This window comes from Pimephales promelas, chromosome 7 (genome assembly GCF_988280905.1).
Source record: "Pimephales promelas chromosome 7, fPimPro1.hap1.1, whole genome shotgun sequence".
Taxonomy (NCBI): Eukaryota; Metazoa; Chordata; class Actinopteri; order Cypriniformes; family Leuciscidae; genus Pimephales; species Pimephales promelas.
The window spans coordinates 32,727,798-32,755,411 of record NC_142775.1 but is presented as its reverse complement, the minus strand read 5'-3'; the positions used below and the strand labels follow the sequence as shown (position 1 = coordinate 32,755,411).

At 36.4% G+C, this 27,614-nt stretch overlaps 2 protein-coding genes and 1 long non-coding RNA gene across 4 annotated transcripts in view; 1 reads left to right on the top strand and 2 right to left on the bottom strand.

Annotated features, from left to right (window-relative positions):
* The window catches only part of enox1 (ecto-NOX disulfide-thiol exchanger 1), a 98,079-nt gene extending 91,384 nt beyond the window's left edge, over nt 1-6,695 (bottom strand). Inside the window, exon 1 of one of the 2 annotated variants that reach the window (XM_039683399.2) lies at nt 6,530-6,695. The gene's annotated coding sequence lies outside the window, so the exon portion shown is untranslated. The remainder of the gene's footprint in view (nt 1-6,529) is intronic. The other variant, XM_039683400.2, reaches the window with a different exon arrangement.
* A 3,054-nt stretch (nt 6,696-9,749) lies between these two features.
* Nucleotides 9,750-15,397, top strand: lacc1 (laccase domain multifunctional purine nucleosidase 1). Its single transcript, XM_039683676.2, has 5 exons — nt 9,750-10,446; nt 11,816-11,994; nt 12,149-12,314; nt 14,160-14,385; nt 15,100-15,397. The coding sequence occupies exons 1-5, from the start codon at nt 9,900-9,902 to the stop codon at nt 15,266-15,268; spliced, it is 1,287 nt and encodes a 428-aa protein (XP_039539610.2). The 5' UTR covers nt 9,750-9,899; the 3' UTR covers nt 15,269-15,397.
* An 8,182-nt stretch (nt 15,398-23,579) lies between these two features.
* LOC148978376 (uncharacterized) lies at nt 23,580-26,898 on the bottom strand. Its single transcript, XR_016169410.1, has 3 exons — nt 26,586-26,898; nt 24,366-24,477; nt 23,580-23,723 (listed from the first exon to the last, which is right to left on the bottom strand). It is a non-coding gene; the product is annotated as an uncharacterized LOC148978376 (long non-coding RNA).
* Between the last annotated feature and the right edge of the window lie 716 nt (nt 26,899-27,614).

The following is a 27,614-nucleotide window of genomic DNA, read 5'->3' as shown; positions in this document are numbered from 1 at the left end:
TAAATCATTTATGTAGTTCATTTAGTTGAGTTTCTGATGATTAAATCAATCTCCTTCATTGTATTAACTCAATTTTTCCATTTCAATGAATTTAAAATTTTAAGGCAACCAGGTTACTTCATTTTTAAGTTAAACCAACAATATTTTTTTTACAGTGTCCCTTTATAATGGAAGCTTGTTTCCGCCACAGAATAAAACATTTTAAAAGTTAATTCTGACTTTATAACACACAATTGGAAATTTATATCTCGCAATTCTGACAACTTTTCTCAGAATTGTGAGATATAAAGTAGTTTATTGCAAAATTGTTAACATGTAAAGCAAATTTATTTCTCTCAATTGTGAGCTTTTCTCTATTCTGACTTTATAACACAAAATTTCCACTTCAAATCACGCGATTCTGACTTTATAACTCTCAATTGTGACTTAATATCAGAATTGCGACATAAATCTGCAGCGTAAACAAGCTTCCATACTTTATCGCACAAATTAAAGTGTACTTCGGTTTTTACACGTACGAGAGGGTAATTTCGATGATGCACATTGCATCACCAGAATAGTATGCGTGCCGCATATGCTCATTAAATCTGTTTTAAACATGTTTTGCAGTAATCAGTTGGCCTGGGTCATTGTTTCACAGTAGAAAAAGAAACTAAAGAGATTAAAAACAAACAACAACAACAAAATACAGGAGACTGCAACAACAACAAGATGTCCGCATTGACAAGTGCTTGTGTGATTTTCATCAGTCATTACTTCTGGAGAAAAATAGCGCAGATACTGGACAAAGGTCAAACTTTCTAGCATGTGTCAACTGCCTGTGTTTGTGCATGCTATCAAATGGAACATACTTGGAAAAGCTATGCAATTCGACTTTACGCCTACGCTAGCGTACTTAAGAGTCATTAAGCTGAGCTTAGTTTCTCCATATAACACATAGTAACCAAATATCTCACCATATATCTCAGCCAAAATAAAAACTAACTTTAAACCAAACACAGTAATTAAAAACAGAGAAAAACAGAGAAACCTAACAAGAAGGACCTTGTCTGTGATGATTTCAGTTCAATTCTACCATGGTAAAAATACAGCATTACAAACAGAATGCTGAATAAAAAATAAATTAAAAAAGAGAGGAAATCTGCAATATTTACAGTGACAATAATGAAGTAAAAAAACAAGTCTAAAGAATTATTTTCCCATAATGAGTATGTTTTTCCTCCATCGCAGCCCTCTTGCAGTAAAGCATGCAGAATGGAAGGATTGAATAACCAAATGAGAGAGACGTGCGCACAGCAAAAACCATTAACCCCCATTCCTGAAGGCTTCTGCATCACTGCCTGCTGCACTGTTTGCAGCCAGAGGTTTATATGTGTGTGTGTGTGTGTGTGTGTGTGATAATCTCTCTCTGGCCACAGGCTTGTAAAGGGGAGACAGACGGTCTGTTCCTTTTCCATAGCACCCCTGTCAGTGAGAGACTAAGCAAATACACCTCTCAAGGCAAAATAACATAACTGAAGTCACACAGCACTCTCTCCTGAAATAAAAAAAAAATAAAAAAGATTCCAGTGCAGTGGCCAAAATCTTGCCTTTCTAACTGACATGAAAACCCAAGAGAGATGGAGGAAAGAATCATCCATTTTACCAGTAAAACCCTGCCGTTCAGCAATCAACGAGAATGAAAAAAAGACTGTAAACGCCACACATGGACAATTAACTTCAGCACTTAAAATGTGTAATTACAACAAAAGCTAGTTGAATAGAAGGCACATACAGTCATTCACAGTTAATTATTGTAAATAGCTCTCTTTAAAAGAAAAACATTTCCCCTTTTCTCCTTATTGCCGTTTAATTAGTATAGCTGTGATTCTTTACTGGATTTAATTCAGACATAAGATTTTACATGGACGTCAAGTGGCAACTGGCGAGCCAACCCAACACTAAAATTGTTTTATTGTGTAAAAGTAAGCAAAAATGTCCTCACATATATATAGTTAATCTTGCTTCATTTTGAACACTTTATTTTGATGGTCTCTTTTGAAGAGACAACTATATTAAATAGTATAAACTATAGACCATTTCACAAGACGTAAACAACACTGGTCCAGAAGCACTTCCTGTTTCAGTTTTTTAACACTACATAAAAGCTGGGATAAAATACAACCAACAGAACATATAAAACTGAATCAAAAAGTTAAACAAACATCTTTAAGATGTTTTCTTTTGTTTTTTCTGTGAAATAAAGAAAACAGTTACAAACTGAAACAGGAAGTGTTTCTGGACCAGTGTTGTTTACATCTTGTGAAATGGTCTATATTAATTATATATAAAGAGACAACTCTTTTGACTTTGCAACTATATGTCAACTACCTCTCATTAGAGTATCAGTAGACTGTCTGCTTAATATCTGCCAACTCTTTATTGTGATGCTCCTCCAACAGACAATCTACTGACTATAAGTAACTTTGCAACTACATGTCAACTTATTCTATCCATAACCCTACCAGTCTACTAATACTCTACTAACACTCAAGTGAGAGTTAGTAGAGATGTAGGTGAAAAGTTACTTATAGTCAACAGAATGTGTCAAAGGACCATCAAAATAAAGTGAAACCATTAGTTCTTTAGTTGCATTTATTTCCTTGCATTTAGCATTTCCCTCAAGCTGTCTGCATTATAAAGTCTGATTTTTAGAAAATTTACATGAAAATACTTTTGTATTCTTTCTACGACAGCTTTTTATTTTTCATTCAGTGTGTTACTTACAATTTATTTGTAATTATTAGTGAAATGTACTACCAATTTCTGAGCAAAAACTAAACCCTACACCAAACATTTTACGATAACGTTCAAGTTAACATGAACTCAGAATGAACAACACTTCTACATCATTTGTTAATCTGTGTTAATGTTCAAATTTCAAAATGCACTAATATATATTTTTTTAAATCAAAAGCTTTTTTGAACATTAGTTAATGTACATGAACAAACAATGAACATTACATTTTTAACATTGACAAAGATAAAACATAACAAACAAAAAATGTTACATGGTTCATTGTTAGTTTATGTTAGCTAATACATCACATCTGAGACCTTATTGAAAACTTTTTTTTTTCAGTTTGCAACCAGTAAGCAAGTCTGCAACCCATTTTTGGTTTGCGACCCACCAGTTTGACTCTCACTGAAGCGGCTCCTCATGTCCTGCACTAACCCAGCCATGTTTATTCAGAGATCTGAAAGGCAGCAAATTGCATTTCCTGTTCGCTTTATTCCATTGATCTCCATATAAATTAAATTATAACTTGATTTATTGCCAAGCCTTACTTCGGGGCTCACAGCCCCCCTCCCTCCAAAGGATAACGCAGCTTATTTGTGGCAGAAAAGCCGTCCCAGAAAAACATCCTAACATCAAAGGAGGCTTTGAGATCCAGTGAGATCCAGTAGCTTCAGAAGACAAGTGTGACCACAGCCATTCGGAAACGCCACATTGGGCCAACTACTGTCTCGTCAACGGCACAACTGATCGTGTGTTAAAGTAGGGGGTCTAGATTAGTTAATGCTAAAAACGCTTAGTATTGCTAAACTGAGGAGACAGCTGGTATGGGGGCCAGCTGAGGAAAAGCATGCATTAACGTCACAGTGTTCTAAATCTGTAAGTGAAAGTGTGACATAACATATGAGAGGAGAAAAGATTTAGCAGTTACTCAAACACACAGCCAAACAGATTGTGTGTCTGCAGGGCTGTACTTAGAGCAGTGCAATTGGTGCAACCACCCCATGCTTGGGACGGCCCGGTGTGTCTGCATTCAAGCCGACCTATATTTATGTGCAACACAAACACCTGGTGACTATAATTTTCTTCAGTTGATCTATGTTTTGCTCTGCTACAAGTAAAGAATAATGAGAAAAGGGACTGTAAAAGAATTATCTGCACATTGGCCTAATTGGACTCACTCTTGATGGATGGGAAAAAATACTGGCCAGCACTGAGACCTTTCACTCTCAAACCATTTGAAAAACAGCCTGTGGAAATCATTGGACCACACTGGAATGCCCATTCCGTTATTGAGGGTTATTTAATTTGAGAGGGAAGACATCATGGCTTTCTTTATAGTATGACTGCATTTGTAAACAATATAAATGTGTGAGGGAATGTTCCCAGGTTTTTCTTAAGCTTTGTAATAGCTTTCAGATCTAAATTGTATTATTGGCAAAATGCTAAATCATCACAAAGTGATGCTTTGCTTCATTTTCATGAATCTGCAATGAAGTCAATACAGATGGGAATGCTTATTACCATGAATTACTTTCAGAGAAACATGTGCAATCTTTTTAGGTTAAGATGCAGATTTGGGCCCAGAGTCAAATCTCTTGTGCTTTTTGCACCCATAACTACAAGTATTATTCATGTATCATAATAAATAGCTGGCCAAGCATTCATAAAGTCAGTATTCAATATCATTTTTTTTATCTTTTTACTGTAGGTCCAACTGTCAGCTCTGATTAAAGTGTGGATTTTGCCCTGATTTTGCTTGGCCATCCATAAATATCTAATTTGCTATCATTTCAAAACCGGTTCTTGTTGAGGTACTTCACTGACCCCGAATGGAAAATAATGTTATAACTATAACACATTCCAACTTCAGTGCCTGATAACAATGACGGCCCCTTGAGGTTTCTTGAGCACTTTCACTGTAACTAATAGGTTAACAGAAATGTGCAGGCTGTTTTATTGTTTATATTCCAATCTGAATGAAATCAAACCATTTCTAATCCTTAATTTCACTGGCATTTTTGTGATATTACATGCTGTATTACTACAGTTGCATTCATTGTTCAGTGGAAGCCATTGCATATAAAGCAATGTGCTTATACAACCGCTCGGTTCAACGTGCAAGTAATTCAAATCAAGCAATTCAAATTTAGGACAGAAATTGTCCAGCTGGTTTGTATTTATCGGTCAACAAAAATGCTTCCAAAAGAAGCCATCAAACCTTACACATAAGCAGCGCACAGGCTGAAATACGGACTGGAACAGCATATGAGTGGAGCGGAGTGACAGATATTTGGCCTTCCCTGCTGAAAGTGCTCTGTAATCACTCGGCTCTAAATCCACTCCTGATTTCTGCTCAGTGCACAATAGTGAGAGAAGCACATAGCGCAGTGATCGCGAAACGATATAAACATAATACACACACTTAGATATGATACGTGCTGCTTTCACTGTGTCAAGGTAAATAAATGTGACAGGACCTTTAATCAAGACAAATCACCTACTTATTGAACCAGCAAAATCTGAGAACCAAAACAAAGTGTCATTTAAAAGAAATCATTAGCCACATATTTAGGATGTTAATTTAAAGTCAGCATGAAACAGAAGTTGTAATAATTGTTTTTTTCTCTATTGTAATGTATATATGAGTGAAACGGCTTCTCGAACCAGAAAAGATAGGGTGGACTTGATTTTGACCATCATTGATTGGATCATTGTGTTTTGCTATTGCTGTGATGTCATGTGATTGACAGGTTGCCCCGCCATCGCACCAGTAAACACATCATTAGAGAAGAGAAGAGAAGAGAAGAGAAGTTGTTTGATTAAAGATTATAATGGCACATAAAGAAACAAAAAAATTATGATGTGCACAGATAAATCATTTATAATAAACTGCTATATTCCATAAAAAAGAGAATTGTCCATTTTGATTTCATAGTAAGTAATGAATTAAAAACAAATTGTTTTGTTTGTTTGCTGTAAGATTAGTGTCATATGAAACGTACTTATAAACACAGAACAAACATAATACCAACGTGTATAATCAGCTCCCTGAGAGATCTAACAGATGAGAGTAAATAACTTTGCTTTCTTATAGCGTTGAGCCGCGAACTCTCTCCATGGTGCTGAAGCGGTTGCCCAGGTGACATGACGATATCAAGGGCATCGGCGTTTCTACAGAAAACCATCTGACGCTCGCGAAACCCCAGCGATTAATACACAAACTACACAAATGTGACGACATTCAATACTTCAAAAGAATGTAAACAACATATCTTGTCTTCAGCCATTTGCAAAACATATCAAAGCCGAGAAACTTATTGTTTGTGACCGTCTTTCGTTTCTCATCACTAAATAAGGTCCTTCAATGAGTCTGTGTAGCTTTCTTTCCAGTGAACTGTGTATCCAAAACAAAACATTTGCGCGTTGAACTTTCAAAACTGATATACTATTCACCACACAACCGCTTACAATAAGCATTCTGTCTCAACAAGTATTTCAACAAGTAATAAAATAAATTCCGTCTCAAGTGAAACGCGCGCAGTTTAGATAATATATAGAGAATGTTGACTATCCTAAATGTAGTAAACGCGGCTCGTAAATGTTATGCTTCGATAGGAGGAAACAGTGTGATGGAGCTCAGCTCAGTCTGATGAAATGAGAAGAATGGGAACTAGCAGGCGCTATCAGGACTGGGACGGACACAAGGAGCGAATACAACAGCAACACTGAAGAATGAAGAACGACTCTTACCGGTCTGAATCAAGCCTCTTCCGCGCTTCGGTGCGATTCGGTGGAGTAATCCTGCAAAATAAAGGTGAATGAAGCTGAATAGCGAAACCCTGGTTGTCGTTGCTCTTCAGTGCTGCTGCATCTGACGGCACTGCTGCTGCTGCTGCTGCTGCTGCTTCCACGCGCTGAGAGCGAGAGACTGACTGAGACTGAGGCGCGCGCGACACGGATCAGCGTGCACGAGGCCACTGCGAAGTGCGAACTGCCTCCACTGAACAGTTCATGTGCGTTTTGATAAAACTATTGCATATTTAAAATAAATAATGAAATAAATAAACTGGCAAAGAATCTAAAGTCACGATTGAGTCAACTGTTATGTGCCCTATCTGTTTGTCAGAAGAAAAAACAATACAAAGTTCTTACACGAGATTTTTTTTTATTTAAAACATTTTATACAGTAGCCTAATTTCAATATTCACTGCATGACTTACTATTGACATGATGACTGAAACTGAAATTTGGTGTGAGTCTTAATCTAAATTTGCTGTTCCTTGAATGCATTCAAACTTTTCAAGATTTAGTCTTGTGACGTGTATGATGCACGTATATAATTAGTTACTGTGATCCGTTAAGTGCTTGTCTTTTCATTTTAAATTAAATTCACAAAGCTCAAGATCACAGTGTGAGAGATTTTCAACAGAGAGGTTATTGCATATATCTGGTTATTGTACTCCCTCTGTTGGCTACGGCTGCACACGTCGGTATTTTGTTTTAGTTAGCCTATCAAATGATCAACTATGACTCGTCATAAAATTACGAGGAAGTGATTGAACAATGATAAGGTAAAGCGGAAAAAAGTTTCCTGACTAATTGGTCTTTGACTATCAGAAAAAAAGTCAAAGGCAACGATTATTGTTGTCATTCTGAAAATGTTTTAATTTGCATGACATCAGTCTGGTGAATTTGTTCAAATAGGCTAACTGATCTGAAAACACATGGGAATTTCACTCATACTGTATATGAAATCCCTTCTTAAGCCTCTATATAACTCAACAAAATTAAACCTTTAATCTAATACCTTAACCTAAATTATATTGTCCTGTCCCATTTTAGCTTGACATTTTACAGTAAATAGTTTCAGGTAAAGTGGTGGGACATGTTTAAAAACTGTTTACATTAATGCTCATTAGTTATCATATTATTATGAACTAACATGAACCATATCATGAAACAGTATGGGCTGGCTATTTCAATAAAAAGCCTATTGTAAATGAAGTTCAGATTCTTCTGATGGTAGCATTTCATTTAACTGTTTGTTGTATATGTGGAAAGTTTTGATGGTGGAAACCTGCTCATTATTTATAGACCTACTGATTTGAGTATTATACCTTTTGGGGAAATGTGAAATTTACTATAAAGTAATAAAAAATACATTTCAACACATCTGTATTGAAACATAAGGCTTTTCAGGAAATCTTAAATAAAACACTTATTAACTTATTTTTTTTATAAGGATGATTTTCACAAAATCTGAGCAAAAAGTTTTCACAAAAACTGAGCAAGACACATAACCCCTTGTTACTCCAGAGGCGTGCCTCTGATAAATTTATGTTCTCCATAAATGACATTATTCAAATGGTAAAATGATGCAGGAGTTTCTGTGAAATATAGAAAAAATATGATAACTTCTATAGTTATTTCCTGGGGGTTTCTCTTGGGATCAGTGCACCACAGTAGAACAATAACTTCTAACAATAATCATCACGTAATTACTAATATCTGACAGGCTATAGCAAACTCTGGAAATTGTTTATGGTTACTCATGTAAACCTGGTTGCCTGAGATATTGGGAAAGGACATGAGAAAACACAGTTTTCTGAATCCTGATTGGTTCACAGAAAAATGACATTTCAGCCAGGGAACCAGGGTTACATAAGAAACCATTAATGTTTCCCTTTCAATACGTTTTACTTGCAATGTGTTCGTTCACAAACAGTTATGGCTTAATCGAATAGCTGCGAGAAATGCTACGAGAGCAAAGCGAAAGCCGTTCTGCGAGCCGTCAGCTAAGGGGCGCTCGCTTGAGAGCCTCGTGATCAGCTGCATAATGAGAAGCTCAGACTGTGGTCGGAGCCTGACTACATGGTACGCAATTTTAGACTTTTAGACATTTTAGACTGAAAGTGGACAGCACACAGATATCTGTAATAGAGATTCTGCTGGACCACGCCCAAGAAGAGGCCATATCTCTAACCCCCGAGGGGGGCATGTTGTCACCTATGGGGCATGTTGTCACATTTCAATTCCATTCTTTCAGGGTAAATCAAGAAAAAATATACACTGTATTAATAAAAACAAAACCACATAATTGTACTAAACATGTGGGAAGTTAATGTGGGGGAAAAGATTCTCTAAACCCTAAGTACCCAGCAAACAAATTTAGGTTCTGGAAACGTTAGTTTTTGGTTCCCAGAACGTTCCAAGAACTTTCCCTTAAGGTTAAGGGAACGTCCCCGGAACATTCTCCTCACGTTATAAAAATGGAACCTAAAAATAGCCTGAACGTTCCTATAATGTTCTTGTTTGGTTCCCAGAACAAAAAAATAACCTCATGGGACCATTCGGGAACGTTAGGGGAACGTTCTGTGTTTGCTGGGCAGAATTACACAAATTGACAATGTCAAAAAGTGTTACGTTGTGCCCCGCTCTCCGCTAAGGCCTGGCTCGATCGGCCCAAAATCCAGCATCCTATCAGCGGGAGAAGGCCTCTGAGTCTGCGTATTGTTATCTTTCCTCGTGGCAAAGTATTTTGATTAAATGTACTCTTCCGAACTAGGCCTATAGCCTCGTGTATGGCCATTAAGCCAGTGATTATAGTCAATAAAGTTTATAAATATGTATATTTTTATTACAAAAATTGCATCACTTTGCTTCAGAAGGCCTTTATCAACCCCCTGGAGCCTTATGGATAAACTTTTATGATGGATGGATGTGCCTTATACTCAGTACACCTTTAGCCTTCAGCCTCCTGAATCTAAAATAAAAGTTTGTGTGCGCGCGCGCGTGTGTGTGTAAAGCAGAGCCAACCAACGGGTAAAATGAAAACGCAAAAAACTGTAGCAACTGCTGGAAATTCTGTATCTGAGAAATGTCAATACGTAGCGTGAGAAATAAATCAATGTTGTACATGAGGCGCTCGTCTGATGAGGAGTTTCCACTGAGGGCGGCGCCACACTTTTTTCAGGAAGTGTTTGGGACAGAGGAAATTTTATTTTCGTGGTAAATAAAAAAGGTTCCTCGTTTGTAACTCATATAACCCGATGTGGTATGTTTGCACGTCCACATAACTTCCACCCCAGAGAGAGCGAGGCAAGCGTGTCTGTGTGCGATAATGTCTGCAGTTACTCTCGTGGATCTCACACATATCCGCAGGTCAGAATACGACATCTGTGTGAAAAGGCGCATCAGCAAGTTTTGTGCATTGACAGGCAATGGCTCACAGGAACCGGTCTTCGTCATAGCGGATCCAGAGAGCTCCGTGGGGACTGACAGATTTCCAAGAAGCTCTGTTCTGGAGATGTTTATCGGTTTCAGCAATTCCCCACAGGTCTTGTGCAAAAGCTCTCTTTCAGCCTCGTTATACGCATTCAAACAGGCTATAGACAAAGAGGACATTAGTCATGTGAAGATAATAACCTCGAGTCACGGGAGAGCATTGTTTCAGGTCTATCAGGAGCTCCTCTTCACTTCTGCATATCATTTTGAGTACAGTATGATATTTGACAGTTTGTCCTGTGACTCGTTTCCCCTGGGTCTCTGCACAGACATCATCAGCACTCAGCAGGCAGCTGCCGCTAAACACGAGCTCTGCGCGTTTCTACAGCGCCTCCCAGTGGTCAAAGGAGATATTACACTTCTCAAGTCTTCAGTAATTTCAGGTTGGCGGTGTTCGTCTTCATGATCACATTATACGCGTTTTTTATACTTAAGTATGTACTATTCATATTGATTTGCTTGCATGCTTTTTATTGAACTAGTAATACAGTAAAAATGTGAAAGTTATGTTCACTGTCTACAACACAGGAACTAGCCTATATCAGATTGAGGGCTGGCATAAATGAATTTGGAATAATAAATATTGAGTAATACTGACAGTTACAAGTTTTCTGTGAATTTGTTATTATTATGATCTTTAAAACTTTTATTTTAAATGCTTATGCTTAAATGTTTGAAATTAGTTTAGTGCACATATAAATTGTCTACATACGAATTTATTAAATAAATAAAATGCTATTTAAATTATTTATAAACATATTATTATTATTATTATTATTATTATTAAAGCTGTAAATCCTGGCATATGAAATAATAGTAAGAAATTTGTTTTGAAATGGAACCATTATTAAAAATTAAATAAATTAAATTATTGATTAAAATATTATTATTATGATTAAAGCTGTAAATCCTGACATTTAAATAATTTTAAGAAAAACAATTTTTAATGGAACCGTTCATTAAACACAGGAAAAAATGGCCCTTGTGTTTTATGGCCCTTGTATGATATAGCAGAATATGGAGCTCATATTGAGAAGGAAATAATTGTATTCATAGACTCAAAATAATGGAGCAAAAATATGCAGTTTGATGGAGATGTTGTTATTTTTAAGGCCAAAAAGTAAATTAAATCAGTGAGATCACTATATCAGTTGTCTCTCTGTACTTCAAATAGTTTTCTGATCAAATCAGTGTATGCTAAATAGAGCGATGAACAAATAAATGCTCCCCAAAAGCCTGTTGTTTCATATTTGATACATTTATTTTAAGATTTAAAAAAAAAATGTATGTATAATCAAGTAAGCCTAAGTTGCTTCAGTCCAGTAAGTGTTCATTCTGCAATATTCAAACAGTATAAAAGTTATTACGTTTTACATTTCACTGCAAAAAGACACAACCTGAAAGGGGATGTTTTTACAATTACACTAAACTGCCTTATATATATATATATATATATATATATATATATATATATATATATATATATATGAGAAAGTATAAACTATTTAGTGGGCAGAAGGCATGTAGTAGATTGTGTAAAACAGGTTTCCCAGCAAAGTTTGAATAATGCATTGCTGATCATGTAGAGGCATTAGAAATGCGTAAATTAAATTATGTTCAATTACGCATTGTGGGATTAATGGATAATCGGTACAGAAAGTGAAGGAAATACAGCCAGCGAGTGTTTGCTGTGTCCAGAGAAAAAGCAGAGACAAAAAAGACGCTAATATATCTATTTCCTTTCATTCACAGACTGCTTTGGTCATGGCTTCACCACTCGGGCCGGAGGAATCTCCTACATCAACACCCTGAGCTCACTGAACCTCTTCTGTAACCCTCGGCGCAAAGACCCCAGAGTTGTGGTGTCCGAAAACCTGCGCCGGCTCGGCCTGCAGGCTGGCTTCAGCCCTCAGCAGTTCAACCTCATAAAGGTACTTTACCACAGAGAAAATATGAGGAAGTCAGTCTAGGAGCAAGCAGCATATCATAACTTTAAACACATACCACACTGCATTTCTGCCAAAAACGTTCTGGCTCACTCACTGATCTTTCACACTACACATTCTTTTTTCACATTGACTTCAGTGCAATCATGCCAGTGACGTGTGGGTGATGGGCAAACCGGCCCCCGACAGTTACGACGGGATGGTGACCAGTCAGGTTGGAGTTGTCATAGCAGCTCCAGGGGCCGATTGCATGCCGCTGCTCTTCACTGACCCCGTGAGAAAGGTCATTGGAGTGGCACATGCAGGTTAGTCTCGTCACAATGCTAAAAAATCTTAATGCTCCTATATTTGAGTTTCTTAAAAATATACATCATTTCTACTTCTGTTCATTTGATTTTAAAGTAAAATATGATTTTCTTGACAGGTTTCACTTTAATAATGTAATTAATATATTATGGGTTGGTCTGCATAACATTAGTGATTCAATTCAAGGGAAGAGTTCTGTGGGACGTATGTGTTCATATAATCTGAATCAATGGGTGTGTTCCATTTGACATGTACTAGTTTTTATGACACTGTGAACGCCATAAGAGGGGATAAGAGAATAATAAAATTTCAAAGGAAGTGAAGGAAATTTACCCACCCGTCATTGCACTTCACTCTAGTACTAAAATAGCTGGAATAAATACATATGCACCAAAATGCATATTTTTACACAATTTGGGTCTGAATAAAAGTGATGTGTTCTTTCCTCCTTATTACTGTATGAGCTCCATATTCTGGTTATCATACAAGGGCCATAAAACATAAACAAACTATTAAACACACATGCAAATATATATATATATATATATATATACACAATGCTTTTTTATAAACGGTTTCATTTAAAATAAACATATTTTCTTACTATTATTTCATAGATCAGGTTTTACAGCTTTAACACTAATAATAATATATGTAATAATTAAAATACTTTTTAGATTATTTAAAAATAATGTAAATAAAAAATAATAAATTCATAAAGGCAATTAATATTTGTGCACTAAACTAATTTCAAGCATTCAAGCATAAGCATTTACAAAAAAAGTTCATAAGAATCATAAATTCAACCAAAATTGTTTTAACTGTGTTGTATATTTAGTCCCAGGTGTGTTTTGTATGAAAGCTTGTTTCCGCCACTGAATAAATGTATTTTTTAAAAAGGTAAAAATTATTTTTTCACAGAATTGTGAGATAAAAACTGGAAATTGTGAATTATAAAGTCAGAATTACGAGATACAAAATCACAATTGCAATAAAGTCAGAATTGTGAGATATAAACTTTTTTTCTCACAAATACGTTTATATGTCGCAATTCTTTTTTTCTGCGAGTTATAAAGTCAGAATTGTGAGATAAACACAATTGCGAGAAAAAAGTAACAATTGTGAGTTTATATCTCAGAATCCTGAGGAAAAAAAATTGTTTATATCTATATCTCGTTATATCTATATAGAATTTTGTATATAGAAATTCTATATAGAATAACTCGCAATTGCAAGATAAAAAGTCAAAATTGTCAATATTTTTTATTTCCGTGGTGGAAACAGGCTTCCATAGTTTTGAACGTGGTTGTTTGAGGGGTATAAAGTGCATGAGACGCGACAGTTACAGTATGGTTAAAACAAGATAAAATACATATCTAACAAAATTGCGTTATTTTCATACGAGATATCTATCACTCAGTTTTGTGTTTTCAAATTTAAAAAAAAATCTAAATTTACTTGATTTAAATGAATAACAATTTAATATTATATAAACACACTTATATTAAATGAAAGTACATTATTTGCATAAGTATATTATGTCTTCATACCTCAAGTGTGACTCAAGTTTCGTCTGCATGATGGGCTGTTCCAAATGAGTGCATTTTCAATCAGAAAATTCATGACTGCAAATTCATGACTGACAGACATATAAATCAATGTGTTTTATCTGAAATTCAGTTTTTCTCAGTGCTGTGCTTACATACTCCTTGTCCATGCTATTTCAGAGTTATACAGTATAATCGTTTTCTGTGTTCATCCATAACATCTATGCCAGAAATGATGTGACCAGCTATAGCATAATGTAACAATTGTTTATCTGGTATTTCTTGTGTGTGTCCCAGGCTGGAAGGGGACCCTAATGGGAATCGCCATGGCAACAGTGAAAGCCATGGTGTCGGAGTTTGGCAGCAGGCCTGAAGACATTGTGTGTGTGATCGGGCCTTCTGTTGGGCCATGCTGCTTTACTCTGGAGAAAGATTCGGCTAGAGAGTTTCATGCCATACACCCAGACTGTGTTAGAAACATGGACTCATCTACACCTTATGTCGACATCAGACTAGCAACCAGGTAAAGGTCAAAGGTCAACCAGCGGAATCCTGGTTTGACTTCAACTGTACTCCATAAACTGTTTTATTGATCCCTCATTCCCCTGTGTCACTCACGTAGGTCATTTTATTCCCTGAAGTGACTCACAGTAATGAACACCTCCAGGAGGAAGGTGATTTACTGTAAAAGGCAATCTCTGTTCGAATATTAGCAGAAACAAATACTGATGATTTCTCTGGGGAAAGTAAACACGCATATGTATGCACGCTAAAGCCGGTACTAAAATAACAATGTACTGAAATAACTAGTTTAGTAAAATTCATACAATTTTAAGTAAAATTCAAATAAAAAAGGAGAATGTTAAAATAAAATCTTATAGCAAAATATTAATAAAACCTATAATAGTATCCCAAACAGCAACATTGTGTCGGCCCAGATCCGGCCCACTTCTGGGCAGACATTATGTTGCTGTCTGTAATCTCAATAATATTAATAACACTGTGTCAAGGTTGTTTTAACTGTAAAGCACTTTAAGTAGCTTGCATTAGAAATTATAATTTATAATATAAATTATAATATATATTATACATTTTAATTTTTTAGAAATTATAATTTCTTAAAAAAAAAGTAAGTATAGGTTTTTAAAACTATTTTTCTTTAAGACAATTTTAAGAATGTTACTTTATCTTGCATTTATGTATCATGTCAACCAACCAATCATGCTTTGTCTTTTAGAATTCTGCTGGAGAGAGGTGGGATTACTCCTGCACACATCGAGGACATCAGGATCCCACATCTGTCTGATTCCACACTGTGCACTTCATGCCATCCTGAATTATTCTTCTCCCATGTAAGGGATGGACTCAACTTTGGGACACAAATTGGCTTTGTGTGGATCAAATAATCCTGCATTCACCGAGCTCTGATTGATTGTGCAAAAACATTACATCCACACGTGTTTATTCAAGAAATGCATCTAAAAACCAGTACATACATTTACTAATATAATAAATGAATTTGTATGGGATTACCACCACTTGTGCCAAACTCAAATATGACCCCTATGAACATTGTCACTTGGTATGTTCACAAATGGACATGTTTCTTTTTTTTTTTTTCATTTAGATGGTCACCAAGTTTTTCCACCACTTTTAAATCAACTTTTTGCTAGTTTGTTTCAATAGTCCTGTAGTGTGACAAAATGGATTTTTAAAAATATAAATATTCCATGTATTAAACTTTTTTGACATATTCAAATTTTATTTTATGTTTGGTAATCTGGTAATCATGGTAATCTTTCTTGCAATAATATGGATGCATCGCACCAGATGACTGAGGAAGTTGCTTCACATAAACGATACACATCTATTAATAGTTGGAGGTAAAACTTCCCTTTTTAAAAATTCTTTGAAAGCTGTTCATGTCCTGATTGGCAACATTTTTAAGAGATTGTGGATTAGATTTTGTCACTCTTCAGGACTCAATAAATGGTTATAAAGTCTTTAAATAAATTAATTACCAGTAATTTTATGACCCCATTAAATAGTTATATATATATATATATATATATATATATATATATATATATATATATATATATATATATATATATAACTATTTAATGTATATTATTTATATTTTACTATTTAATATATATATATATTTATACAAATACATATATATATATATATATATATATACATATATTTATACATGTATATGTATATATATATATATATATATATATATATATATATATATAAAATAGGTAGAATATAAATAGGTAGTTCCTTTGTATAGGTTTCTACCCAAGTACCGGCATTTCCAATGGGCTGAAGGAGGGATTTAGTGAGTTTGAAGTGAAAGTATTTGATGTACGTATACTAGTTGATACGTACATCAAATACTTTGAAGTGAAAGTATTTGATGTACGTATACTATGACAGCATTCACTAAATATGATTATCTCATTTTTGACAGAGGTGGCTTTTAGAGGCTTTTGCATCAGATTTCTTCATATATAAATATGAATATTATTTCTGTTAATGTTGAAACTAAGGGATAGTTGTACATTAGAGGACAATTTCCACATTTGCTTACTGCTGGATGGTTAAAATATGAAAGCTATGCATTTGAATACATAATTTTATGTATTGGACAAAATCTGTGATCTGTGATGTCCAGACAAATTCTAAAAATATAAGGAAAGAGAAATGGGTTCTCATTTTCAATGAGTGCAGTAAATTACATATCATGTCAACAACCAGTTATTAGAAGCTGCTGAATGAACCCTCTGTAAAATATGTCATTCAATGTCAGTATGTTGAACTCTCAGTATGAGACTGATTTCCGTTTTGTAAATTAGATGTTTTTATTTGCACAATCTATTTTAATTTACTATTTGGCTTAAAAATTGACTGTGAATGTACACCAGAGGTAGCTAATTGTTTGATTTCTTTCGTCTTAGCGCTCCTTCTCTCATTATGCCAAACCAAAGACGTTAAGCTTGAAACTGTGGGATCACATCACCCATTATTTATTGTGTATAATAATAATTATGTAGGCCTATAATACAAGTAATAGTACAATGTGTAATATCATGAGTATCCTACACACATATATTTACCGTTTTTACAGACAAGTCCCAGACTAAAATACATGTGAGCTATGTAAATACATGTACTAAATAAACTAGCATATCTTAAAATATGTCAGTGCCAGTGAATTTTGTCTCAAGATGCACACCAGTAATGTTTTTTTTTTCTTTTTCTTTTTTTTCTACAGCACATAAAAGCAACTTAAATGCCCAAACTGAACTAAGGCCTGATCATGTCTGTGAAACCAGGCCTTAATATCTCAAATGCGTTGGTTTAACGTCATATCTGTTCTGTATTTATTCGAAGGTGCGACGCTAGATGGCGCTCGCGTCAATGCTGTTATTTTACACTGCGTGCGCGTGCTTATTGTTTTAGAGATTGAGCCTGAGAGACGCTGATTGTTGGCTGGTTGCCAAGAGCCCTTTAGCAGCATCACAGACAGGCTTGGTCTCCAATAGCGCTTTTGCAATGTCACAAAAACATCTCAGCTATTCCCTATCGCGTGCTAGCCAGTTGAAATGACATTAAGTCATTAAAGGAGGAGATGTCCAAGAGTGACGTGATGCACCAGCACTGAAAGACCCTTGTCAGTTTACACAAGACGAGCAGCAGTGTGCAAGTAAATTAGAGTTTTCCGTGTTTACAGAAAATGTCTGCGGTAAACCAACCTTTGACAATACCTCAACACTGACCTACTAAGGGATCCAACATGCACGTAATTTTACATCGGATATGACGTGTTGGACTGACTTACCAAAATTGTTAAATTTAAACCGCATAGCCCCCTCAATAAGGAAACTGTACAAATGTAACTTTTTTATGGAAAAAAGAATGATATTAGTTGGCTAATGTGTTTACCTTACCCAATTACACGTAGTCTATTCTGTTGTATAATGAAGCTTTATTTTAAAGCTGTCAGGATGGATTTCGTGCGAAGTGACTGTGACGTCACATCACGTCATGTCTGTCTGTAGAGAAAAATAGTTCCGGCTGTCTGTAGCGACTGCAAACTGCAAGCTTGTTGTCACGACGAACGAGACAAAATGATGGGCCATTAAACACGACAAACCTCCAGGGATGGCCGGTTGTAAAAACAAAGAAGCCGTTATTTATTTGTCCATCCGCTCTGATAAGATATCCTGTTTACATTGGTGCCTCGGCTCGAACCCCAGAGAAGAACCAAAATATTTCCACAAGACTGACTCATGGCATGCGGTTTTAATTTTTAACCGATTGGGACAAAAGTTACATAGCCTATTGTGGCTTTGAATTTATAAACAACTGTGGGATTATCATGATTTCTCAGCCATGAAACAAACATAGGCCTACATATTGAATTTATAAGCCATTTAACTATAAGGGACATGAATTGTTGATACTTTAGGCTGGTGTTTGATTTGACACATAGGCCAATCCTTTGACCTAAATAACAACGGATGTGTGGAAAAAAGGTTTGGTTTAAAGGTTTATAAGTATCTTATTTATACTTGCCCAGTAATGCGGAACTGTTATTATTTGTATTGTCCTTGCCCTTCATGACACCATTAGAACAAATCCATCCGTCTGCTATTCTCACACTTAATCACTACCTTCTTTGTGCCTTCAGCAGACATTATAGATTAATAGAGCAGGTCAAGTATTTATGTGAACCATGAACTTGCATCATCTTAACTGGGTCTCCCATATTTAAATATAGATTCACATGCAGCACAAAGACTCTGAAGTCAAACCTCAGATTAATAAAGTGCTTTTATGTGGATCATGCGGAAAAAAAGATTGACATGCAACAGATGGGAATTTCTGGATGGGGTTGTGATAAGGCCATGATGTCCTGAAAATAACTTTTCTTCATTTCAGGACACACAGTAAGAATGATGTTTTAGAGTAGGCCCACATATTGTCTACAGTGTACTGGGACTGATATTGTGGTTTTGTTGCACTTTAGATCATGATGTTTGCTGAACCACTGTTCAAGTTTCTGAATGACTGTCACAGTTTTCCTGATTTATGACTTCAGTTCAGATCATGTCTCAGCTTTCCTGTAATTTATTACCTGACTCGCATATCCTTTCAGAAGAAACTGTGTGTTCACTGTGCAGACTTGTAAACAAATAAGAGCAAGTTAAATCGCATTTGGAAACAGGATATAGACGTGGTACCAGGTCCAATGGTATTGCAGAACTCATCTGGGAACCAGATGCACGCTTGGCATGGGCAACTCCTGTGCCATAGTTTGTTTTCTTAACCTGAATTCCAACTTAATCTACATTTACAATGAGCAAACAACACCAACAGCCAGCCTTACTGGAAATCACATGATCTGACCATAAAGGTGTAGATGTAAGGAGCTGTTTAATCGAAGAATGGGTGTGTTTACGGTTAAGATGATAATAATGATTCAATTTCTTCATAGGGGAATTGATTTTAAAGCTAACTTATAAACCTTTCATGACTGACCTACTGGGAGCTAGGAGGTTGTTAATCAATGGTAAATGCTTGTGTTTTGAAGAAAACATCATCCTTGTATTTTATTATAAAATAATCATGTTTAACATAAAAAGATTCTCCAAAGAAATCTCATTCACTTCAGACCATACGGACCTCACCAATCAGAATTGTGACAAGCAAATTGCACTAAAAGAACTGCCCACTCCCATGAAGCGCTGTATTTGAGTTGGTCTCTCCTCGCTCAAAAAATTTATACACTCACTGCCACTTTATTAGGTACAGCTTGATAGTGCAGGTTGGTATCCACCTTGAGCATCGATCATTTAAAAGTGCAGATGACAAAACCGCAACGCGTGCCACAGCTTATAATGAAAAGAATGTGTGGATGCTGATATTATTTGTTTTAATTATCTTTATAGTTGACATTGTGAACTGGACTTTGTTTGCCCTGTTTGATTTGCTTCAATGAGGGAACATGGCAAAATACAGATTTGCAAACCTTTTGTTATGGAACAAAATAGCACGTCCTCATGACCTGCATCCATGTCTGCACGTAGCCCTGTCAGGCAACAGTTATTTACAGTAGTGGTTTACTGGAAACAGGCTTCCTGGCCTTTCTAAATATTCTGCGTCAGGACGCACACGAGATATCAGACATTCTTTCAGTCCATGTAATAGTATCATTCATTTTATATTGTATTTAATATAAATGACCAAAATATAATGTATTATTTGTCTTTTCGGAATTAAAGGACAAGTTCGGTATTTTACAATTAAAGCCCTGTTTTAAGATCGTCCCTGATGAAATAGAATAGTTAAGATTGTTTTTTAGACAAATGCTCTTGTCACGAGAATTTTTGGATTCTGTGTTAGCACCCCCCCCCCCCCATCCCATCCACCACCCACCACCTTTACAATGGTAGCATAGGTGCACTCGAACAATCATTTTATAAAAACGCATAAAACTTTAGTTTACAAAGACGTGAAACTCACCGAGTGGTCGAGTTCACAACATTTCTTTAAACTGTTTACTTCAGGTCTCTGTCTTTTTGATGCCTGCACACAGTATATTGGATCAGATTTGAGATTAAGTCTGTCCTAAGTTAGATTTCGAGCTGCATGTAACTGCCGATGACCCTTTCCACCCCCGTCTTCCACTTTTTTTGCATTCTGTATAAACATTAGTGTTTATATCAGCTGTCCACTGAAGCAGGATCCACTATATAAAAACATATCCTGTCTGTACACAGATAAGAAAAAAAGAACATGTTGAACTTTAAAAGCACCATAAACATAACAGATCCCTTTCAGATAAGTTTACAATGAGCCTTGATCCCAAAGATACTGAAATATTGTCTTATTAAAGACATGCTAATATCTAAATATTAGCTGCTGCTTGAGGCGAGAGCTTTTTCATGCTTCATGAGCCATGCACCCCCACCCACTCCACCCGCTCCCTTCTCATCTTTGATGTGGCCGGCTTGGTTTGCTTTGTCACGAATACTCTGTGGATATGAAAACAGGGGCTTGCTCAAAATATAAGAGGTTTTGGGTGTGGATTGTCTCTGGCTGTCCTTAGTCATGTCTGCAAACATTACCTTAAGGAACATCTTATATGGAAAGGGATAGCTAGAAAAAAAATCTGTCTGAGATCCAGTCAAAATCCGGTTCCATCCGGATCTACAGACGGCCCTTCCATTGTGTTTTATGTGGTTTGGGTCTCCCTCCTACAGCTCAGGGCATGATAATACATTTTACTGATGCAATATATTACTGTATATGACTCAGTCATAAGGAGAACTGTCTTTATGTTGTCATCAAGCTCTTCCCGTTCGAGTTTATGGCCACAATGTGCAATACACTTTTATGTTGAATTTAGAAGAAAATGGTACTTTCCCATTCAGAACTTACTGGCACAATACTACATTTTGAGTGGTTACCAGGTTACCAGGGTTTCACTATTCTGGTTTATATGATGTGAGTGGTTGTTTGTACTTAGTATGCAACTTGTTAAGGTGTCGATGGTTGCTAGGGTGTGTTGGTGGTTGCCAGGGCATTCTTAAAGGTAGTTAGCACATTAATATGCATTTATTTCCCATTTAATGCAGTGTTCAGAGTGCTTTTTAAGACATTTACATATTGTTGCTAGGGTGTGTGCATGGTTTCAGGGCGTTGCTATGCAGTTGTAACAGTGTTCTGAGTTATGCAGTTTTTTTGGATGTTCTGGTTGGTTGCCAGAATGTTGCTGTGCAGTTGCTAGGGTGTTCAGAGTTCTTGTTAAAGTGTTGATATGTGGTTGCTAGGGTGTGTGGGTGGTTGCCAGGGCGTTTCTTTGCAATTACTACAGTGGTCTTATTGATTGTTAGCACACTAATATGCAGGTTTTTGGGTCATCTGGATTGCCAGAGTATTTCTATGCATGGTGTTCAGAGTGCTTGTCAAGGTGTTAATATGTGGTTGCCAGGGCGTTGCCATGCAGTTGCTAACGTGTTCTGAATGGTCGTTTGCACATTGAAATGCAGTTTGTTTCCTGTTTGCTGCAGTGTTCAGAGTGTTTGTTAATTAAGACATTTATATGGTTACTAGGGTGTGTGGGTGGTTGCCAGGGCATGTGGTTGTTTCAATGTTCTGAGTGGTTCTTAGTATGTTGATATACAGTTGGTAGAGGGTGTTCTGGGAGTTTAAACGATGACAGAATGCACGTAACTAAGCAACAGAGCTGTCCGTTAAAGAGGAATTTTGATGTAATAAGTCCCAAAGGTTGCCTATTCTGCTGTACACTCAAAAGTATACCCTTTCTTCACAAAACAGTACATACTTTTAGGGCATAGTATAAGTAGCCAAATTGGGACCCATCAGTTGTATTCAGTTGCTAGGGTGTTCTGTGTGGCTGTTAGTGTGTTGCTATGCAGTTGCTTGGGTGTTCTGAGTGATAGTAGAGTATTGCTATGGTGTTTAGAGGGATTGTTAGGACGTTGATCTGTGTTTGTTAAGTTGTGTGAAATGTTGCCAGGGCATTGCTATGCTGTTGTTCCAGATAGTTTAATATTTTGTTACCAAAAAAGTCTATCTTAAATAAACCACATTATTAAATGCCATTCCTGTAAATGTTGCTTGATGTTTGTTTGTATTCCTTAGAGAGTGGAATTAGATTCTAATCTAATTGGGAGAGAGAGGTGTAATGCGATGTTGCGAGCCACATTTGAATATGTTTCATTTGGGATGAGCAACACTGCATCTGTGCTATCCACTGCACCCTGGGTTCAACAACGTCTAACAGTTTAAAAAGCATAATGCAATTAGATTTTAGCACTGTAATTTTTGCTAAGTTATAAAGTAACATTAGCAAATTCCAATTACTGGGCCCTGTGGCATAACATTGTTTGCATTACTCTTCCTCTGTCTGCTATAGCTGAGTCAGAGGAGGATCAGAGCCCAAGGGTGATCCTGGAGCCAGTGCAGGTCTGCAGTGCAGAACAGTGTTGGCTGGAGTGCAGTATGGATTGCACTGCACGTTAATGCTGACGCTGCAGCTTTCTCTCACCTGCAGATGTGGGCTTGCTGATAGAAGAGTTTACTGAGAGACTGACACATTTCTGGCACCATCCAACAATTGCTGTCAGCACAAGGCCACCAGCAATGAGCCTGGAATATACTCTATCAACATACACACTGTTTGTAGTTTGGGGTCAGTACCATTTTTTAAAAGAAATTAATACTTTTCTTCAGCAAGGATACATTAAATGGATCAAAAGAGGCATAAATGACATTTTTAATGTTACAAAAGGTCTAACATCTTGGAGTGTTTGGCATGGTAATGGATAAGAAAATGTTGATATGTTTATAAGTCTCGAAAAAAATAGATCTGCTACACTGTTGTTACTGCTGCTGTTTTTGCTGCTGCAGAGCAAGTACAGGACTTGCTACTGCCAATACACACACAACTCACTGTGAGCAAGTAAAACATGCTGCACAATACCCATAGAAGATCTATAGAAGATCTACATACCCATAGAAGATCTACAGTTGGAGCTGGGGAAGAGTATTTGAAGCTCATTGGCTACTGAAACAGCAGGAACCAATCAGCTGCGCCATATAGAGAATAATGTGATTGCGAGCAGATTAGGTTAAAGGAGTAGTTGACTTTTGCTGATTATTTACTCACCTCCATGTCATCCAAGATGTCCATGTCTTTCTTTCTTCAGCCGAAAAGAAATGAAGGTTTTTGATGAAAACATTCCAGGATTTTTCTCCATGTAATGGACTTCATTGGGTGCCAAACAGTTCAAGGTCCAAATGAGAGTTTCAGTGCCGCTTTAAATGACACCAGACAATGAATGAGGGTTTTATCTAGCGAAACAATTGGTCATTTAAAAAATAAATGAAAAAGTTTAAGTTATAAGCACAAATGACTCGCTGTTCGAACTCGTTCATCAAAATGAATGAATCTTTTTTCGAGTCGTTTCGTTCATTTACTTAGATATTAGGACTTATTTATTTTTCTTAGTCCTTGCTTGGCAAATATTTGAAAATAAAAGCAATCTTGTTTTGTGTATATATTTTTATACATTATATAAGAAACATAAAACCGGGGGTTAAAAAATGAACAAAAAAAACTCAAGATAAAGCAGTATTTTTCACAATATTGTGAAAGTTTTTGGCCCAAAGAGGCTCAACTGCATCTCTGCATGCTACCGAGCAGCTTTCATCATGTTAACAAGGATTATTGTCCCTGGATTGACCTTCACCCCCCTCTCTGTTTTTGAAACATGATGCCCTCTCTTCTCTAATCTCTGTCTGCCCGCCTCTGAGATTCTGCCCAGATTACCAAGAGCTCTGGACAGTTTAAAGCATCTTGCCTTTTATCATGCTATGACTGAATCTAGCACAGCACTTTGATCTTTTACATTTAAGCAGACTGTTGTTACAGTTTCCTCCTGTGGCTGTTTAACTTACTCAGAGTGAATAAAAGCTTCCTTTTTGGCCACCGTCCTGGGGTAATGCTGATTGTCCCCTTCATCTTGGGCAGCAGAGGCTCAGCAGGTTTCGTCTGGCCACCCTAAAACACCTGAAAGGAAGAGACAGTTAATAAGAGCCTCTCATTACTCATTGCCAAGTGATTAGCCGCAGTGCCCTACTGCAGCTGACCCAGTGTTCCACATCCTTTCACGTTTTTGAGCGGACTGGATGATAAATACAGCCTTAATGTGATTGAGTTCCTCTCCCAGAGGGGAGAAAATTGCTTCAGTGTCTAAAGACGTCATTAATGAGCCCCAATCATTTTAATGGCATCGCTAATAGACTGCAGGCTTCGTTAAATTCAGTCTGTGTTATAATGCTAAAAGATTTCCAGTGTGAAATATGACTTAATAGAAACACATTTCTGATGTCTCTATAGGTATAAGGGCAAAAAAGTTTGGGAGACATTAAATGGCTAGCATAAAATGTCCCTTCTACCTTTGAAATGACATGTTAGTGTGATCAAAGTTATTCAGGTTGATTCAGTCATACTATATTTTGACTGATTGAAAAAAAATGCACTGTTGTATGTTAGCACATTAAGTACACTTTAGGTTATTTGTACCTAATCCATGCAGCTCATCATAGACTAGATCGCAACTGTAGTTTAATCTGCTGTGACAGTAATGAAGACTGTGAGAAAGCCCCTTTCCCTCTTTGGCTTGGTTATTTTGGACCTCTTGATCCTTCAGCTTGTTCTTCTGATTGGCATTCTAATTATGAGCTGCTTTAAAAAAAATAGCTGTTCTGCTTTCAGTTCTTCAAATCAGTCCAAAAATATAACTATGAGAAATCTTTGTAAATTCATTGTTTCATTGAGTATGTCTGAGAAGAGGGTTAAAAAAAAAATAAAAAAAAAAAAAATCGAGAAAATGATCAGCTGATGGTGAACCAATGTGAGAGTAAACAGGTTGGGAGCAAACAAACAGAGCAAATGTGTTTTTTGGGGGTGGGCTTAGTTGTTGTGTAATAGGAGAGAGAGAAAATGTTTCAACAATCAACAACAACAAAAAAAGGGATTATGCACACATTACGTTTAACATTGGACAAAATACATTGAATGCAATACATTTTGGATACAGCGTTTGAGTTATAAATATACAACTAACAAATGCAAATGTAAGCAGTTCCATGAAAGCATTAAATATTAAAAGATTTCATTTATGTATTTTTATAGGAACTGTTTTTGTTATAATTATTATTATTACAATTGTATAATATTACAAAATTACATAGCTGTTATAATATTTTTGTGCTGCATGTCTCTGCAAATTGGTTGATTGTGATTTAGCAGACTATGTGTTTTATTGAAATATTTAAATACACCTCTTTATGAAGAAAACACACACACACACACACACACACACATATATATATATATATATATATATATATATATATATATACATACATACATGCATACATTCTGCATATATTGTTCTTCAAAAAGGTGTATTTAAATATTTCTACAAGATTTTATATATATATATATATATATATATATATATATATATATAATTTTTTCATCTTCAAAAAGAGGTGTATTTAAAATATTTCCATATATATTTTACACTTTTAATGTATTTTTCGATCAATTGTTGGGTTTGGCAAAATACATGTATTTCATTGAGCTCATTGATACTCTTGCGGTAGCCTATAATTATATACAGTGACATAATGTCACCTTATGTCACGTTATGTTGATCAAATAGCATGGTAAAGGAGATATATTCAAACAGGCGTTAATTAATTATTTAAAATCATCACTCATGAGTCCTTATCCAGACTTTACAGTAACGTGAACCGACAAAGGAAGAGAGTGAAACACAGAACAGGTTCATGGAATTAGGCACTATGGAAACGAATTAAGGGGGCTTCACACTGGCAGTTTGGTTCTAAAATCGCCAATGTGAACGCTGTCATGCGGACCCGTCCCCGGTGTGCACTGGGGTACCGAATCCGAGACTAGGTATAACTGAAAGAGGGGGTCTGAGAGTTCGGTAGCTACCAAACCGTGCCACGGTCCGCGTGAATGTGAAAGCAAAGTCGGGTGCGCACATGTTCAGGAAGTAAAGTGGCCTGTGCATGCGTTTTCGCTGATTATGATGTATTAAGTTAAATAAAACACATGTAAGGAATGTCAGTGTGATGATTTACCTTGGATTTGAGCAAGAGGCAGCCTGCAGTGTACACGTGCGTAGTGCGTGGAATCAGGGCATCACATTTCGAATTCCAATCAAAGGAGTCCGTTAGCAAGCAGCAGAAGGTCACCTAATCCGACACCATAGACGTCACCTTGGGGTTCTAAGCATGCGTCAGAACCGCCGCCATCTTGGAACAGGGGTCTTGTCATAGGAAGTGGCTTACACTGCTATCTCTGCCTTTACTTCGAATTCATTGATGGTGGCGGACTTTTGTGCAGCGTATGATGTTCACGGATTAAATCTGAACTAGGAAGAATAAAATAAAATAAAAAAATAAAAATAAAAACATTTCTGGAATCAATGATAAATACATGTCTGACCGTTAGAACAAACCAAAAAAAACAAAAACAAGGAAAATCGCATTCATGATGATTTATGGTGATTTTATTTCCGTTAGACCTGTGTCTACATTGACGCTGAGGGGCTCACCTGTTTCAAGATGGCGGCTCTATTGACGCATTCGTTCCAACTGCCGTAGCCAAGGTGACGTCTAGTCTAGTGTATATGTCCATGATGCGACACACACACACACAGTAAACCTGTTGTTCACTCTACTATGCTGCGCATATAGTACCGAATTAATAAAAAACACAATATATTAACCCACGTTACACATTCTTTTCCGATGACATAAGATGCACGCAAACTCAGTTTGGATGGATAGAATCAAGTTGAGTGTGAACCAGACCAACGTTTCAGGGGTCGCAGGGAACAATCGCACTTGGACCGTGGCAAACAAGCCCAGTATGAAAACACACGAACAAACAGGGAAACTTACCAGGAACAGAGCAAACAGAGTGAACATGTAACCAAAACAGAATGTAATTGTAATTGTTAATGTAATGTAATTTAGGAATTGTACCTGAAGTGAATAGAAAAATCAGTTCTCAACAAAAGCCCCTCCCATGAAAAAGGTAAATAAATCTGAAACTGTTTATAATCTCAGATAAAAATCGCTTTGAAAGACTTCTTTGGAATCTGT